General features: G+C 41.0%; 1 protein-coding gene across 2 annotated transcripts in view; it reads left to right on the top strand.

Moving 5' to 3' along the window:
* Window positions 1–15124, top strand: part of ndufaf2 (NADH:ubiquinone oxidoreductase complex assembly factor 2) — a 160011-nt gene extending 144887 nt beyond the window's left edge. For both annotated transcript variants that reach the window (XM_043689375.2, XM_043689369.2), the window contains one exon: window positions 14818–15124. In XM_043689375.2, coding sequence (XP_043545310.2) covers window positions 14818–15072 — 255 coding nt within the window. In that variant the 3' untranslated portion in view covers window positions 15073–15124. The remainder of the gene's footprint in view (window positions 1–14817) is intronic.
* Window positions 15125–17341: the final 2217 nt, after the last annotated feature.

Genomic DNA, 17341 nt, shown 5'->3' with positions numbered 1-17341 from the left:
TCTGCTCTGGGATCGGTGATCCACCCTGACCAAACCTGTGCTATACCGGGCAGGAAGATCACTGAGAGTCTCTCACTCCTCAGGGATACGATCGCCTACGTGCAGGACAGGGAGGTGGACACCTGCCTCATCAGCCTGGACGAGGAGAAAGCCTTTGACAGGATATCGCATACATATATGAGGGATGTCCTCTCCAAAATAGGCTTTGGGGAGGGAATCGGTAATTGGATCAGACTGCTCTACACCAACTGTCAAAGCAGTCTCAATCAATGGGTGGGAATCGGATAGCTTCCCTGTAAGATCTGGAGTCAGGCAGGATTGCCCCCTCTCCTGCCTTGTTTGTGTGTTGCATAGAGCCATTTGCCAAATCCATCAGGAAGGATGCGAGCCTGAGAGGGGTGACTATTCCCGGCAGTGGGGCCCTGCAGGTTAAGGCCTCCCTGTACATGGATGACGTTGTGCATCTGTGACCAGTTCGAGTGGGCCTCGGGGGCCAAGGTAAATCGAGGCAAGAGCGAGGTCGTGCTCTTCGGGAACTGGGCCGACCAATCCTCTATCCCCTTCACCGTCAAGACTGACGACATGAAGGTGCTGGGTATTTGGTTCGGTGGGGCTGGGGCGTGCGCCAATTCCTGGGAGGAGTGGATCAGGAAGATGAGACAGAAACTAGGCAGATGGGAGCAACGGTCGCTCTCCATCGCTGGAGAAACCTGGTCATCAGGTGTGAGGCATTGTCAGTGTTGTTATATGTGGCACAGGTATGGCCTATCCCCAGAACCTGTGCCACTGCAGTCACCTAGGCCATCTTCCACTCATGTGGAGATCAAAAATGGTCCGGTCCGAAGGGACACAATGTATAAAGATCTGGGCAATGTGGGAAAAGACACGCCCAATGCCACCCTCGCCCTGATGGCCACCTTTGTGTGTGGCTGCATCAAGCTGCGCGTGGATCCCTGGTACGCAGACATCAAGTGTCACTACGTACTGAGGTTCTACCTGTCCCCGGTGTTGCGAAGGATGGGCCCGGCCTCGCTGCCGTGGAACGCTTCGAGTAGTTGGACCGTTCCGTACTACCTGTCCTTCGTGGAGAAATTTATGAAGAAAAACACCTTTTGACCACAAGTCCATCTGGAAGTGGTCAGCACGTAGTGTCCTGGAGACCCTTCAGGAAAAGGAGAGGGCGGATCCTATCGAGCGGTTCCCTGAGCAGACTGTCAAAGTCATTTGGTAGAATCCCTCATCGCCAGAACTTTCCAACAAGCACCAAGACATGGCTTGGGTGGTGGCGAGAAGGACTCTGACTGTGAGATCCTTTATGCACGCCCAGACTTTCTGCCGCACCGCACGCTGCCCTCATAGCGGCTGCGGTGGGGACGAGACTGTCACACACCTCCTTCTGGAATGTGCCTATGCAGAGGAAGTCTGGAGAGGAATGCAATAGTGTTTGTCGAGATTCGTCCCGAGCAGCACCGTGACGCGGGACTCCGTGCTCTACGGCCTGTTCCCCGGGACGCACACCGAGACGATCATCAACTCGGTGAAGGACGCTCTCTGGGTGGTCCGCAACGTGTTGATCTTCCAGCTGAAGGAGTTGACCCCAACTGAATGTTGCAGACTGGCACATTCCAAGGTCCAGGACTATGTGTTGAGGGACGCGCTGAAGATTGGGGCAGCTGCCGCCAAGGCACGGTGGGGAAAGACCACTGTGTAACATCTGCCTGCCTAAGCACAGGGGTCTGACGCAGTAAGGTGCTTCCGCTGACCCCCAGCTAAATGTGTGGAGAGTAATCGTACAGACCTTTAAAATGAATGATTACTGTGTCTCGGTATGCAAAGAAATGGAATGTTTACATATGTATGGCATGACCAATTGTACAGGGAGAAAGTGAGGACTGCAGATGCTGGAGATCGGAGCTGAAAAATGTGTTGCTGGAAAAGCGCAGCAGGTCAGGCAGCATCCAAGGAGCAGGAGAATCGACGTTTCGGGCATAAGCCCTTCAATGACCAATTGTACATATCATCAAAGTATTTTATGAATAAAATATATTTTTGAAATAAAAAAGAGGCTTATACAAGAAATCTAGGTATGATCTTTGTAAAGCCATCAGGCATGCCAAGAGAAAATACCAGATTAGAGTCACAGACTAACCATACGACCATAAGTTGACGGTGGCAAGATCTGCATGATATATGGGCTACAAAGTGAGCTCAATGCATTCTATGCTCGTTTTGAACAGAAGGTCAGTGAAACGATGTCACCTGCCCCAACAGCATTGGGTGCACCTTTTCCCACAGTCACTGCTTCAGACTTCCGATTGGCCACCTTGAGCATAAACCCATGGAAAGCGACTGGCCGGGATGGAGTCGCTGGCCGTGCATTAAGATCCTATGTAAACCAGCTGGCAGGCGTACTTAGAACATAGAACATTACCGTGCAGTACAGGCCCTTCGGCCCCGATGTTGCGCCAACCTTTGGAACCAATCTGAAGCCTATCTATCCTACACTATTTCATTTTCATCCATATGTTTATCCAATGACCATTTAAATGCCCATAAAGTTGGCAAGGCAGAGCGTTCCATGCCCCTACTACTCTCTCAGTAAAGAAACTACATCTGACATCTGTCCTGTATCTATCACCCCTCAATTTAAAGCTATGTCCCCTTGATCTAACCATCACCATCCGAGGAAAAAGGCTCTCACTGTCCACCCTATTTAACCCTCTAATTAGCTTATTTGTTTCAATTAAGTCATTTCTCAACCTTCTTCTAATGGAAATAGGCTCAAGTCCCTCAGCCTTTTCTCATAAGACTTTCCCTCCATACCAGGCAACATCCTAGTAAATCGCCTCTGAACCTTTCCAAAGCTTCCACCTCCTTCCTGTAATACAGTTCCAGAACTGTATGCAATACTTCCAGTGCAGACACACCAGAGTTTTGTACATCTGCAACATGACCTCATCACTCCAAAACTCAATCCCTCTACCAATAAAAGCTTAACACACCGTATGCCTTCTTAACAACTCTATCAACCTGAGTGGCAACTCTCATGATCTATGTACACTGACACGAAGATCTCTCTGCTCATCTACACTGCCAAGAATCTTACCGTTAGCCCAGTACTCTTTATTCCTGGTGTTCCTTCCAAAGTGAATCACCTTGCACTTCTCCGTGTTAAACTCCATTTGCCTCCTTTCAGCCCAGTTCTGCAGCTTACCTATGCCCCACTGTGACCTGCAACATCCTTCGGCACTGTCCACAACACCACCACCCTTAGTGTTATCCAAACATTTACTAACCCATCCTTCTATGCCCTCGTCCAGGTCATATAAAAATGACAATCAGCAGTGGACCCAAAACAGATCCTTGCGGTACACCGTTACTAACAGAACTCCAGAACGAACATTTCCCATCAACCACCACCGCTGTTTTCTGTCAGCAAGCCAATTTCTGATCTAAACTGCTAAATCACCCTCAATCCCATGTCTCTGTAATTGTTGCAATAGCCTATCATGGGGAATCTTACAAAGCACCTTGCTGAACTCCATATACACCACATCAACTGCTTTACCGTCATCCACCTGTTTGGTCGCTTTCTCAAAAAACTCAAGTTTTGTGAGGCACGACCTACCCTTCTCAAAACGGTGTTGACTAACCCTTATCAACTTATTCCTTTCTAGATGATTATAGATCCTATCTCTTACAATCTTTTCCAACAGTTTACCCACAACCGAAGTAAGGCTCACTGGCTTATAATTACCAGGGTTTTCTCTACTCCCCTTCTTGAACAAGGAACAACATTTGCCATTCTCCAGTCTTCTGGCACTATTCCTGTGGACAATGACGACAATAAGAACAAGGAGATGGTAAAAGACAGGGAGGTGTAGCATTGTTAGTCAAAGACAGTATTACTGTGGCAGAAAGGACATTTGCGGTAGTATGCGCTGAGGTTAGAAGCAGGAAAGGAGAGGTCACCCTGTTGGGAGTTTTCTATAGGCCTCCAAATAGTTCCAAAGATGTAAAGAATTGCAAAGATGATTCTGGATTGGAGCAAGAGTAACAAGATAGTTGTAATGGGGGCTTTAACTTTCCAATATTGACTGTAAGTACTATAGTTCTACTACTTTAGATGGGGCAGTTTTTGTCCAATGTGTGCAGGAGGGTTTCCTGACACAGTATTTAGACAGGCCAACAAGGGGCGAGGCCACATTAGATTTGGTACTGGGTAATGAACCTAGCCAGGTGTTAGATTTGGAAGTGGGTGAGCACTTTGATGATAGTGACCACAATTCGGTTATGTGTACCTTAGCGATGGAAAGGAATAGGTAAATACCACAGGGCAAGAGTTATAACTGGGGGAACTGGCACAGCAACAGATCAGAGATAAAAACTCTGTTTATTCTAGCTCCAAATTTCCATTCAACTCCCTGAATTTCTGCTTTAAATCCCCATCCCCTTTCCTATCTATGTCATTAGTGCCTGTGTGGACCACAACTTGGGGCTTCACCCCCTCCTCCAGGATCCCAAAAACACGATCCGGGATATCACGAACCATGGCACCTGGGAGGCAACACACCAACCATGAGTCTGTCGCATGTCCACAGAACCTCCTATCTGTCCCCCTAACTATGGCATCCCCACTGACTAATACTCTGCTCCTCTCTCCCCTTCCCTTTTGAGCAATAGGGACAGATTCTGTGCCAGAGACCTGCACCCCATGGCTTACCCCAGTAAGTCGTCTCCCGCAACAATATCCAAAACAATATACCTGTTGTTGAGGGGAACCGCCACAGGGGATCCCTGCACTGCTTGCCGATTCTCTTTCCGTCTCCTGACGGTAACCCATTTGCCTTTTTCTTGCACCTGAGGTGTGACTACCTCCCTGTAACTCCTCTCAATAACCCCTCCACTTCCCAAATGATCCGAAGTTCATCCAGCTCTAGCTCTAGTTCCCTAATGCGGTTTTCGAAGAGCTGGAGCTGGGTGCACTTCCCGCAGATGAACTCAGCAGGCACACTACGGGTGATCCTTACCTCCCACATTGTGCAGAAGGAACATTCAACTGCCATAGCCTCCATTCCCACTATTCTAAATTCCCAAAGAAACTATTGAAAAATAAAGAATAAAAAGTAAACTATTTACCTTACCAATCCAGGACAGGCAATGGCCTTGTGATATTATCATTGGGCTGTTAATCCAGAGACCCAGATAATGTTCTGGGGACCCCTGTTCGAATCCCACCACGGCAGACAGTGGAATTTGAATTCACTGACAAAAACAAATCTGGAATTAAGTGTCTAATGATGACTATGAATCCATTGTCAATTGTTATAAAAACCCATCTGGTTCATTAATGTCCCTTAGGGAAGGAAACTGCCATCTTCACCTGGTCTGGCCTACATGTGACTCCAGACCCACAGCAATGTGGTTGACTCTCAACTGCCCTCTAGGTAATTAGGGATGGGCAATAAATGCTAGCCTAGCCAGCGATGCCCTCATCCTGTGAATGGATAAAAAATATATTATAGAAGACATTGTATCTGGAGCCCTGCTCATTCAAGCTCCAATTCTACATAATCTAACATCACCATGACTAGCTGTTTTCACATGTGAGTACTATACATAGAATAAGTGTAAAAGGATATAATTTCCTTTATTGTGTAGTTTATATTAAAAATTGGGAGAGGTGAAGTTATGTATTCAAAACCAATTCAGAAAAGACTGGGACTACTTTCCCTTAAAACTTAACACCTACCTTCTGTTTGAACAAAGTCAGAAGTCACACGACACCTTGAAATTGCAAGCTTTCGGAGCACGACTCTTTCATCAGGTACCTGGCAAAGGAGCAGCGTTCCAAAAGCTTGTAATTTCAAATAAACCTGTTGGACTATAACCTGGTCTCATGTGTCTTCTGATTTTGTCCACAACAGTCCAGCTCCAGCACCGGCACCTCCACATCCTACCTTCTGTTTGGAGCAGTAGGATCTAGGTGCATAGATTGATTCACCAAATGGTGGTTCCCCAGATTTAGCTAGGTCATTACAAAGGGGAAAACCATCATAGGAGGTATCATTATGTGCTGCAATGCATGCCTTTTACTGTCTGTGTCAGGATGGCATTAGAAAAATCTGTGTGAGAGTAGACTATAGATGTGTTTAATGGAAAGCTAGATGTAGATTTATAGTTAACTAGGCATATGAGGAGTAAAAGTTGAAGGATATATTTTAGAAAAACAGATGATGAGAATTTGGAGGAGGCTGAACACCAGCAGACAGCAGTTGGGTCAAATAAAGTATTTTATTCAAATAAAGTATTTTATGCTTTAAGTTCTATATAATTGAGAAGCAAGTCCAACTGTTTATAGGCAAGATATGTAAAAGAAGGTCACAGCACAAATTACCACTGAAACTCACAAGCTCCTCATTTATATCTGCCTCATTTGATGCCAATAATAGTTAGTCTTAACATTTTCAGTCGGCCATACCATGGGAGATTCATGAATAATATATAAAATGTTTAACAGTATGTTTTATGATTTGATCAAAATTCTTTGTTATTCTCTCTCTCTCTGTCTCTGTCTCTCTCTCTCTCTCTCTCTCTCTCTCTCTCTCCCTCTCTCCCTTCCTCTCTCTCTGTCTCTCTCTGTCCCTGTGCTCTCCAGAAATGGGTTAAGCATCTTTATAGTTCAATGCATTTTATTACAGGGATGTCTCATCCAGAATGTCTACACAGTTTGAGGGGCATTAATGCTGAAAATTGCAAATACTACAACTTTAATGTACATACTGGGTTATGCTTTTCTGGTTACATCATGTGAACCCTGACAAACAGCAAGCAACTGGCTTCATTGAAAAGCTATCTTATGATTTATGTACTTGCAAATGAGTGTATTATTAGTCTGGCGCTTATTCAAATATGAAAAAACCTTTTGAAACAAAGCTGGATTTGCAAAAAAGGATCAAAACAGGACAAGGTATTGTCCCTTCAATAACAACAGCTATTCAGATTAATTTGTTGATTGTTATGATGTTTTTATAAAGAAAGATTAAATTATTATGATTTTTAAAAGCTCATCAAAATAACAAGACCATGACAAATTTTAATTTGAGTCTTACTAATCAGAAGATATGTACAATGATCCGCGATGTTCAATGAGTATGTTAAACAATGGTTGTTTCAGATATTTACTATTGGCAAGAAAAGGCATGTTGGGCAGCTCTGCCTACAGACTGAAACCCCTTACAATTATATTTAATACTTTACTAAGTAAACAGTTGAATATTGAACATGTTTTGCACTTCATACTACGCAAATATGCTTCATGTCCCTTTAAATAGTACTAAAAACAGTATTTAAGATTAACTTAGTTGCACAAATGGTAAAATAAGAAAAACTTGAATATTGTTTCACAGAATTTGCATCTTTCATTTAAATCACAAGCAAGTCACATAGTTAGACCATGTTTTATTTTATGGTTGCAATGATTAACCCTTTGAATGCTATCTACAATAAATAATAAAGTAGGCAAATAATTGATTTTGTTAGGTATACAGTAGGAAAAATATTGAGGTATAGTGGTGAATCTTGGTGGAAGATATTATTTCAGAGAAATGTATTCTCTGCCAGCCTCTCAGCGACATGCATATAAATAACTATTATCAGGAACCATCTGCTGACTTGATGCAGTTCTCCCTGTGGGAGATATTACATGTCAATGTTTTGAATCGTTTCAGACTCCTACCCAAGTACACGAGCGTGTAAATGTACAAGTCTGTTACTATTTCAAATCCGGACTGCTATCTTGCTAAAAGCAAAGCAATACCTTTTCATGCAACCTGACTCAAAACCTCGAATTAGAAATCAGCTATGACAATATGTGAAAATAATGGTTGATTTGTTGAAAAATTAACTTGTTCAAAGTTGTTTCTTAAAAGAGAACTATACCAAATTCATTTGATTTTTCTAAAGTCTAATTGTCAGCCTAATTCATTGTCACAAATGAACAACTTGTTACAGTTGAAATTGGTAAACATTGTATTGAAAATGTAGCAGTTTTCAACTGTAACAAAAACTAAGTTAAATTCAAGGATTTTTTTTCAACATTTAAATTTGATTTGATTTATTGTCCCGTGTATTTATTACAAATACAATGAAAAGCTGTTTGGTGTCACCACGCTCCAGCACCACCTGGAACAAAGAGTCACCACTCTCTGGTGCCATCTTGCCTCCATCTATGCCGCCGTCGCCGTGAGTTCATGCTGACCAACCTTGCTGATGAAGCTATTGCCGGTGATGCAGGGTCCTGCACTGGGACCACACTCGCCGCCGTCACCACCTCCACTATTAGGTATCTGAGCCTAGCCGCGGACCTGAAGCCTTGACTCAGCCTGCAAGTCTGAACCAGGAGATTAACCCTGAGATCTACTCTTCGCTCACTGGAGACCTCAGACTGGACTGGAGCTGCATTTGCCTTGTCCTTGTGTTACTGCTCCTGCCACCAGATGCCTTCTCCTTCAGCATTTACTCGGCCTTGCTGCTGCCAGGCCACCACTCCTCCATGTTTGTCCACATTCCAAGCAGGGCCCCTCTCACTGATGCCAATGCTGATTCAAAGGCCAATAATGTCCAGGTCTTGATTAAAGGATTCAGAATCTTTACATAATTTGGTCAGAGATCCCATAAAGAGACGTGTTTCTTTGCCACACAGAAGTACCAGGCTGTAAATTTTGCATCGCCTGTGCATTTTATACTCCACACTGAGCACACTGGGTCACAAGTCACATGTTGTTTTTCTGTTTTGGTCTTAATGCTTTACCAAAGCTACAGTCCCAATTGAAAATGGTCAGGATAGTGACAGTATGCATCATGCGTGGTCTGCATGGATGCTCAGACATTATACTAAAAACCTTGGACGATTTTTGGTCTCACTTCAGTAATTACAGAAGTCTCTGATCTAGATGTGGCTACGTTAGTCTCAATAACATAGCTTTCATTTTTATATCCATCACAAGCATAAGATTATATTCTGTAAATGTAAACATTTCTGCTATTTTGGTTTCTTGAAATAGGAACCAAATGTCATGTAAGCACCCAAAAAGTACACAATGTATATTGCTAAGGTGTTGTAATTATTCTCTAAGTAGCAGATGATATCACTTATTGGCTGGCCACAAAATCTCTCACATTCCAGCACAGGACCACCAGTCTGAAGAGTAATGGTGCCACAGTTGGTCTATGCATTTAACTGTGATAAGACCAAGACAATAGTAACAAGGCCTTCCCATCACCATCAGGCAACAGAACATCAAGGATGTTGACTTCTTACCGACTTGGAACATCTCCAGAAAGGGTGATGGGAAGGTGAGCATCCACTCAAGAATGAATGTTGAGTAGCATCAGTCTTCTAGCAACAATACTAGAAACCCACCCAACCCAACCAGTCTGTAGTAGTACCAAATTCAGTCAATTCCACGAGACATGGAAAAGAGGAACAAGTTGGACACCTTCCACCAGTTTTCCTACATAAAATCTGGAACATCACACAGAGAGACAACATTACCCTTAAAGAGGTGCTACAGAGAATTTGTCAGAGGTGCCTTCAAAACATTATGGCAAAAATATGATTGAGATTGACAGGACACATACTTCACTTCCTGGATGTACACCCCACTAGAGTGGAATTAGAATGGACACTACCAATTGGAAAAAGAAGACAGCCCAATACTTTCCAAAACAAAAACTCATTGAACGTCTGTGGGAAAGTGTAAGTGCTATAGAATACTTGTATGTTGCTGACCTTGTAATCTGGTGTGAGTTAGTCCTCAACTTAAAGAAGGCCCAAGATCATGTACATGTGATATTTGTGACCTCTCAAAACCCCTTATTTGAGCGTATTTATATATACTAACTTCCTAAGAATTCACTTTTAATTGTCCCATCTATTTTATTTGACTTCACAATTTGTCCCTTGATTTAAATAGTATGTAAAATTCCTACCAAAATGACTAGAGCAACAAAACTATAGTGAGCTCCAACTACAGTTCAGAAATAAATCAACAATTGATATGTTTTTTTAAATTCTATTTACTGTACGCTTTTGTAGTTTAGAAGCAGTAGCACAAACACAAATTGAATAGTTTGCACTAATCAGACTGAATTTACATTTCAGTGTCAAGTCTAGATCCCATTGTTGTAGAAATAATGAATTATAGTACTGTATTTAATTGTGATAATATGTAGTTTAAGTTTTGAACTTCTCTGTCATAATTTCAGTATTGCTAATGAAAATTAGCATGATGTGGTATTGTCTTGTTACTTTCATTTCAAGATATCACTTAAGGTATATTCTTCTCTTGTCACACCTGTGCACAATTAGTGTTAATATAATTCCCCTAATTAGAATAGATGGTCTAAGGCTGTTACTACAACACATTTAAGAGACAAGATAAACACTAACAGAGATATGTACTCTGAGTATGGCAGTGCTTTTCAAACATTGATCTCAGAGGAATACCCTGAGATACAGTAGATTTATTCTACAATACATCATGAAAATACATCACACATTGTTATTTGTTTTCCAACTTCATTATTGAAAAATGTCTTTTCCTTTTAACTCAGTCGCTAAGGCTAATTTTTTTTTGCAAGACCACAAATGGATTCAAATGTAGGACCATTTAATATTGTCCCTCTGGTATATGCCCAAAACGTCGATTCTCCTGCTCCTTGGATGCTGCCTGACCTGCTGCACTTTTCCAGCAACACATTTTTCAGCTCTGATCTCCAGCATCTGCAGTCCTCACTTTCTCCTAGTTGATTTTAATCTACTGCGAATCCTATTGCAAGGATGCCTTCCTTGAAGAAGCTCTCTCCCTCTACAAGAATTTCAGTGAGTCCCTCTCTCACTGCACCCCCCAGGTCATCTCCTCTGCCCTGCATTCCCAACGCCCCTCCCCCAAGTCCCTCCTCCCTACCTTTTATCTTAGCCTGCTTGGCACTCCTTCCTCATTCCTGAAGAAAGGCTTATGCCCGAAATGTCGATTCTGCTGCTTCTTGGATGCTGCCTGACCTGCTGCGCTTTTCCAGCAACACATTTTTCAGCTCTAATCTCCAGCATCTGCAGTCCTCACTTTCTCCTCTGGTATATCACCTATAATCTAAGAGCAACCAGCCTTCAACTACCTTTCTGAAATCCGATTTAACCTGTTAATTACTATTTTTTAACGTGTATCCATGAGATGTGAGCGTCGCTGGCTGGGCCAGCATTTAATGCCCATCCCTGGCTGGCCATGAGAAGGTGGCAGTGAGCTACCTGCTTTATGTGCTGGAGTCCATTTAGAATAGATAGGCCTGCAACACTGTAAGGGAGACTGTTCCAGGACTTTGACTGAGTAACACTGAAGGAACAGCAGTATATTTCCAAGTCAGGATCTGAGTAGTATCCTCCGAGAATGTAGTGGTTGTGGATTTGGAAGGTGCTATCTAACAAGTCTTGTTGAATATTTGCCGCACATAATGTAGATGGTACACACTGCTGTAGAGAGAATGTTTGTGAACTGGGGAGTGGTGGTTTCGTGGTGATATCACCAGACTGGTAATCTACTACCTCAAGCTAATGTTCTGGAGACATGGGTTTGTATCCCACCACAGCAGATGGTGAAATTTGAAATCGAATAAAATCCAGGATCGGGGTTAATCTATTGGTGACCATATAACTATTGTCAACTGTTGGAAAAGCCCATCTTGGTCACTGATGGGAAAGGAATGGAAATCATTGTCTGCCTGTCTCACAATTCCTCAAAAAAAAATTCTTAAATGGCTTTGCTCCCCCCCCCCCCCTTCCAATTGTACCTACCTGCAAATCTATGAAACCTCCCTTTGAATTCTCCATTCTTCTGACTCCTTCCTTTAATCCATTGTATTTCTGAAACTCTCTTCACAAAATCTGTCTTTTCCTCCTGGTCTATCTTTGACGTGACATTTTTATCCCTTACATTAGTTGGAATGTAATTGACCTTTATAATACTTGATTTTGTTAAAACTCTGAATTAGTAAACATTTTAAGCATATTTTGTCTTAATTACACTACACTGAAATGAAACATTTAAGTGCAGTGTGTATTCTAATCCAATGAGTGAAATGGGGATCTGAAAGATGGCAAGTACCTAATTGAGTAAGGTGTTGTCCTTGAGTAAATTCTGCCAGAAAATGTGATAAAAACAGGTTCAATAGTAATTTTGAAATAGGAAATAGAAGTGCTATGGAGAGAGGAAAGAAAATTAGTATAGTCTTCTTTGGTTCTGAAGAAAGGTTAGTTTGGACTTGAAACATTCAGTTTCTCTCTCCACAGATGCTGCCAGACCTGCTGAGTTTCTCCGGAATTTTGTTTTTGTTTAGATGTCCAGCATCTGCATTTTGCTTTTAATAGAATCAATAATTGTTTGGTTCAATAAGACCATAAGACATAGGAAGGGAAGTAAGGCCGTTCGGCCCATCGTGTCCGCTCCACCATTCAATGATGGCTGATGGGCATTTCAACGCCACTTACCCACACTCTCACCATATCCCTTAATACCTTGCGCGATCAAGAATTTATCAATCTCTGCCTTGAAGACATTTAACATCCCAGCCTCCACTACGCTCCGTGGCAATGAATATCCACAGACCCACCACTCTCTGGCTAAAGAAATGTCACCTCATTTCCGTTCTAAATTGACCCCATCTATTTCTAAGGCTGTGCCCACGGGTCCTCGTATCCCCGCTTAATGGAAACAAATTCCCAGCGTCCACCATTTCTAAGCCATGCATTATCTTGTAAGTTTCTACTAGATCTCCCCTCAACCTTCTGAACTCTAATAAATCCAATTCCAGGATCCTCAGCCCTTCATCACTAACCCAGTTTCATTAGAGAGACAGATAACTGGTAGAATGCGTAAGCACTCAAAATGACAACGAGGGAAATGTTCAGCAGCTATTCTATCGAATGTGTGCAATACCATTTTATTGTGACGCTGTTGGTCTTACTATTCTTTTCTGCTCAACCACCAGTTGCTGCCGTGTTGATGAACCAAAGTTCCCTCCCACTGAACTTCAGCAAAGCTGGGAATAATCCCAATTATATTTCCCAATAGGAAATAGCCCCAACCAATATATCAAGTCTTTGAACTTGATTGGATCAGTTGTTTCAGATCCAATTTATTTGATCCATCCTGAAAGGATATGAAGTTGCCCACATTGCAGTATCCAGTTTCTTTTCATATGATATCAAATTATTTGCCTCATCATTCTGTTCGGAAGTTTATTCCATGTGCTATCACACTTCTTGTGAAAAATAACCTAATGCTAACTATCCTAAATTTGCTTTTTGATAGTTTGAATCCTTGTTTCCTACTGCATCTCTTGCGATTTAACTTAGTTATATTCTATATTTATATTTTTCTATTCTCCTAACTCTTAAGGAGGGAATTCCAGGATATTGACCTAGCCATAGTGAAGGAAAGGTGGTATATTTCCAAGTCAGGATGGTGAGTGGCTTGGAGGAAAACTGTGGTGTTGTGGTGTTTCCATGTATCTGCTGCCCTTTTCTTTCTCAATGGAAGTGGGCAGGGTTTGGAAGGTGTCGTCTAAGGATCTTGGTGAATTTCCGCAGTGTGTCTTGTAGATAGTAGACACTGGCTGCTACCAATAAAAGACTCTTCACTCATCTCCTCCCTCAATATAAAGTTTTCCTTAGTTAGACCCTTGACTTTAACTATTTAGCCTTGTAATTCCAGAGCATCCTGTTCTTAAATATCTTCCTTGTCTCCTAGCATCAGCATTGGTCTCATTTCTCAAGAGTGCAGTTTGACCAGAAAGTTGTATAATTTGATCACAGCGTCCTCTGATTTGCATGCTGAAGTTGTCCCATATTGCATTGGTTTTGTTAATTTGTGCTGAGTTACCTATTAATACCTGCAAGGTTCTTTCAGCTTCACCCTCAATACCATTCGTGCAGTGTTTCTGTGACCCATTTCAATGTGCAACACCTTTGTTTAGTTTGACATTGTAGAAGAGGTGTTTGAAGTATTTTATGTACTTTAGAAATGTGTTGCTGTACTAAGCGATTTAATTAGAGGAGAGGGTGACTACTCAACTGGAGCTATAGTTACCAGTTCAGGTAAGTGCCAATAACATTCAGGCTTTGAAATCCTGCTGATCTAAGGCACTGTAAGTCATTGTTAGAAAAACAAGGGAGGTGTTGGGGATGCAGTGAGCCTGGAAAACCTGAGACTTGAAGGGAACATAGGAGCTGATGAAGCTCTTTTAAAGCAAATATTTGTGCAAAAATGTCCTGGTTCTTATTAAAAACGCCTAGAACAGCATCTACTGTCATAGCTTTTATTGCTATAACTACACCAGAAGAACTTTCAATGAGAACACATTTGACTTGAATGAGACATTTTTTCTTCAAGATAAACTTCAGTGCCTCACAGAGTTATTTGAAAAAGCAATCAGTTCTTTCCCTTAATTCTGAATAGTGTGCCTCAAAAGATTGGCAATATGGTGAAATTAATATGTCGTGGTTAGTAGGAAAATAATATATTGGAATGAAAGCTGTGAAAGAAGGAAGATCATCTCAAAATAGAGAAACGACTATGTTGAAATATTTTTTGTGATAAATTGGCAATTCAGTGTCTCCAAATGTATTTGCTGTAACAATATACTAAGATTTTAATTCTTTTAACAAACTTGATTCAGTGCAAAAGTAAATAGTTTTGGTCTACATATCCTAATGAGTAATGTTGAAATTTATGTTTAAAATTGTTTTTTGTATTTGCAAAGGAAATTCTACACAATGAAGAATATAGGAAAATGATTAAGATAAATGCCGATGAAGTACAACAGAAGGAGGAGATTAGGAGAGAAAAAGAATATGAAGAAGGTCTTGTTGCACGGCCAATTCGAACCCAAACCAAGGGACATGCCTCTGCAACTTACTATGGAAAGGATGACCTATCTTCAGAACCCTCAAGTACAGCAAATACCTTCCAGCCAGGTGGCTGGTTACCACCAGAAAACTCAAACAAGAAAAAGTAACTTTATTTTTGCCTTATGGTTTGAAGACTGTTAACCAGAAATATCTAGCATATAAACAAAGGAACTGTGTACACATAAAGCAATTATCTCATTTCTCTAATACAGCAGTCAAGAGTGTTTTGTATTTTCTTTAGTTTAAGTTTTTAAATTCAAACCTTGGCACTTGAAGAGTCTTCTGACAAGGTCATCAGTTTCAAGTATTCCTTAATTTTTGAAAAAATCTGCTTTTCTATGGGTAGTTTATTTTACTTCCTCAAGAATTAGGGCAAAAGGTTTGCATGAAGTTTGTAAATCATTGCTTTAGTCTAAGTTGGAATTGAAGTATTTAAACAGTTTCAAATATGCAAACTAGAAATTCTTCTCAACAGTGGGGTGCAGTGAAGGGGGAGCTAATCCTCAGCAAAAACAAAGTACCACATGGACACCTAGAACATCTTTTCTTAGATCTAAAAATTAATTGCTCAGTTGCACCAAATGCCCAACTCTCAAAACTTGAGTTAATTAGCCTGATGTAATGTCAAAAACTTTCTGTTTTACGCACGACTATAATCTAGTTGTTGATATTGAGCCCACTTAATAGAAGAATGAATCAGTTACTTCAGTTTACTGGACGGTTTTCAATGCAGAGTAGCGCTGACAACATGAGTTCAATTCCTGTAACAACTGAGGTTACCATTAAGAACTCTCCTTCTCAACCTCTCCTTTTGCCTGAAGTGGTGATCCTCGGGTTAAACCATCACCAGTCATCTCTGTCGCATAAGAGAGCATCCCTATGGTCCTCTAAGTTTGTGATAACTTTAGCATTGCCTGTCAGAAAATACTACAGTTAGTATAACAATAGAAAATCTTGTGCTTATTATACTAATTTTTAAAAAATTACTGAAACACACTATATGTTTGAAGTAATTCATTTTCCGAAACAATGACACCAACCTGTATTAATTGTATCGATTACATTTTGTCAATGGCTTGTTAGAAGTCTCGATTGCTGTTAAGTACAAATGCAATTTTAAATTGTAATCTTTTCCTTCTTTGTTTAAATAATTTTGAATGTTTATCTGCTGGTGTGTACTTTGCTTGTCTGAATATTTAGTTTTCATTCTGCTGGTAAGAATTGTAAATAAATTCTTTAATAAAGTATGCAATATACCAAAATAATTTTGTTTTAATTTGTAACTAATGTGTTGTTGTAATCAATACTTAGTAATGAACCACCCGCACATATAGCATAACTGAAGACTCTTATTTTAAACAAGGCCAGTGGCTAAACCCTTCAATTGGTCTGTTCAACTTAATCCCCAAATGCAGTATAGTCCTTCAAGAGTCTGTTTTGAGTTACCATCTAATTTTTTCTTGTTCTCTGTAGGTTTTGAAATCATTGCCCCACTTCAGGATAATTATTCGGAACTCTTTCTGTTGATTGACCCATTTATGGAGTAATTGGCTCTCACTGTATGTGTCACCAAGTGTGTATTTGACCATGGATGATTTTCTTCTGTTGCATCTAATACACATTCAGCAATTCAACCAATTAATGTGAAATAACTGAAAAAAAGTTAATGTGAAATAAATGAACAACTCTTAATCCCAACAACACGTTCTGGCTCCCCACACGGATAGTCATGGTTCACAGATTTCTGGTCCGTAAAATTATGTAGGTTAGGAATTTCAGAAGCACTTATCTATGAAGTACCAGTGCCCATGGGAACTATGAATGGAGCCTTGCGACCTACACATAATATTAGACCATTTGAAGATGTTTTCACAAAGAGCCACAATAATACTTGTTTGAGGTTGATGTACCATTTTTGTGAGGTCTTAAGTGTTGGGTATGTGGATAATATGTGGGGAGAAAAAAAGTAAGGCTAGAAATGTACTGTCAGCTGTGGCTAAATGTAGCATCCTTTCCTCAGAGTTAGAACACCATCTCTCGGGATTTGAACCATAATCCAGGCTGACACTAAGAGCAGGACAGAGGGAATGCTACTCTGTAAGTGGTGCCATCTTTTAATACTGCCTTGGAAGATAAACATCCTATGATATCATTTTGAGGAAGTTCTGCCCTATCAAATATTTATCCGCAAACAATAGATATATCTGATCATTAGCATATTACTGGTTATGGGACCACGATGGCTTCAAATTGATATCCATTACTCTACGTTGCAATAGTAAATGTACCTTTCAAAGTATTTAAATGTCAATAAATAGTTACACTTACACTTGCATTTAAATAAGCAAAATTTCAGGTCTAGGCTATCTCCTTGAT

This window comes from Chiloscyllium plagiosum, unplaced genomic scaffold (genome assembly GCF_037043375.1).
Source record: "Chiloscyllium plagiosum isolate Xiang-an unplaced genomic scaffold, Cpla_swu_hap1 HiC_scaffold_1, whole genome shotgun sequence".
Lineage (NCBI taxonomy): Eukaryota > Metazoa > Chordata > Chondrichthyes > Orectolobiformes > Hemiscylliidae > Chiloscyllium > Chiloscyllium plagiosum.
The sequence above is the reverse complement of the archived record's forward strand: the minus strand, read 5'-3'. Positions and strand labels throughout refer to the sequence as shown.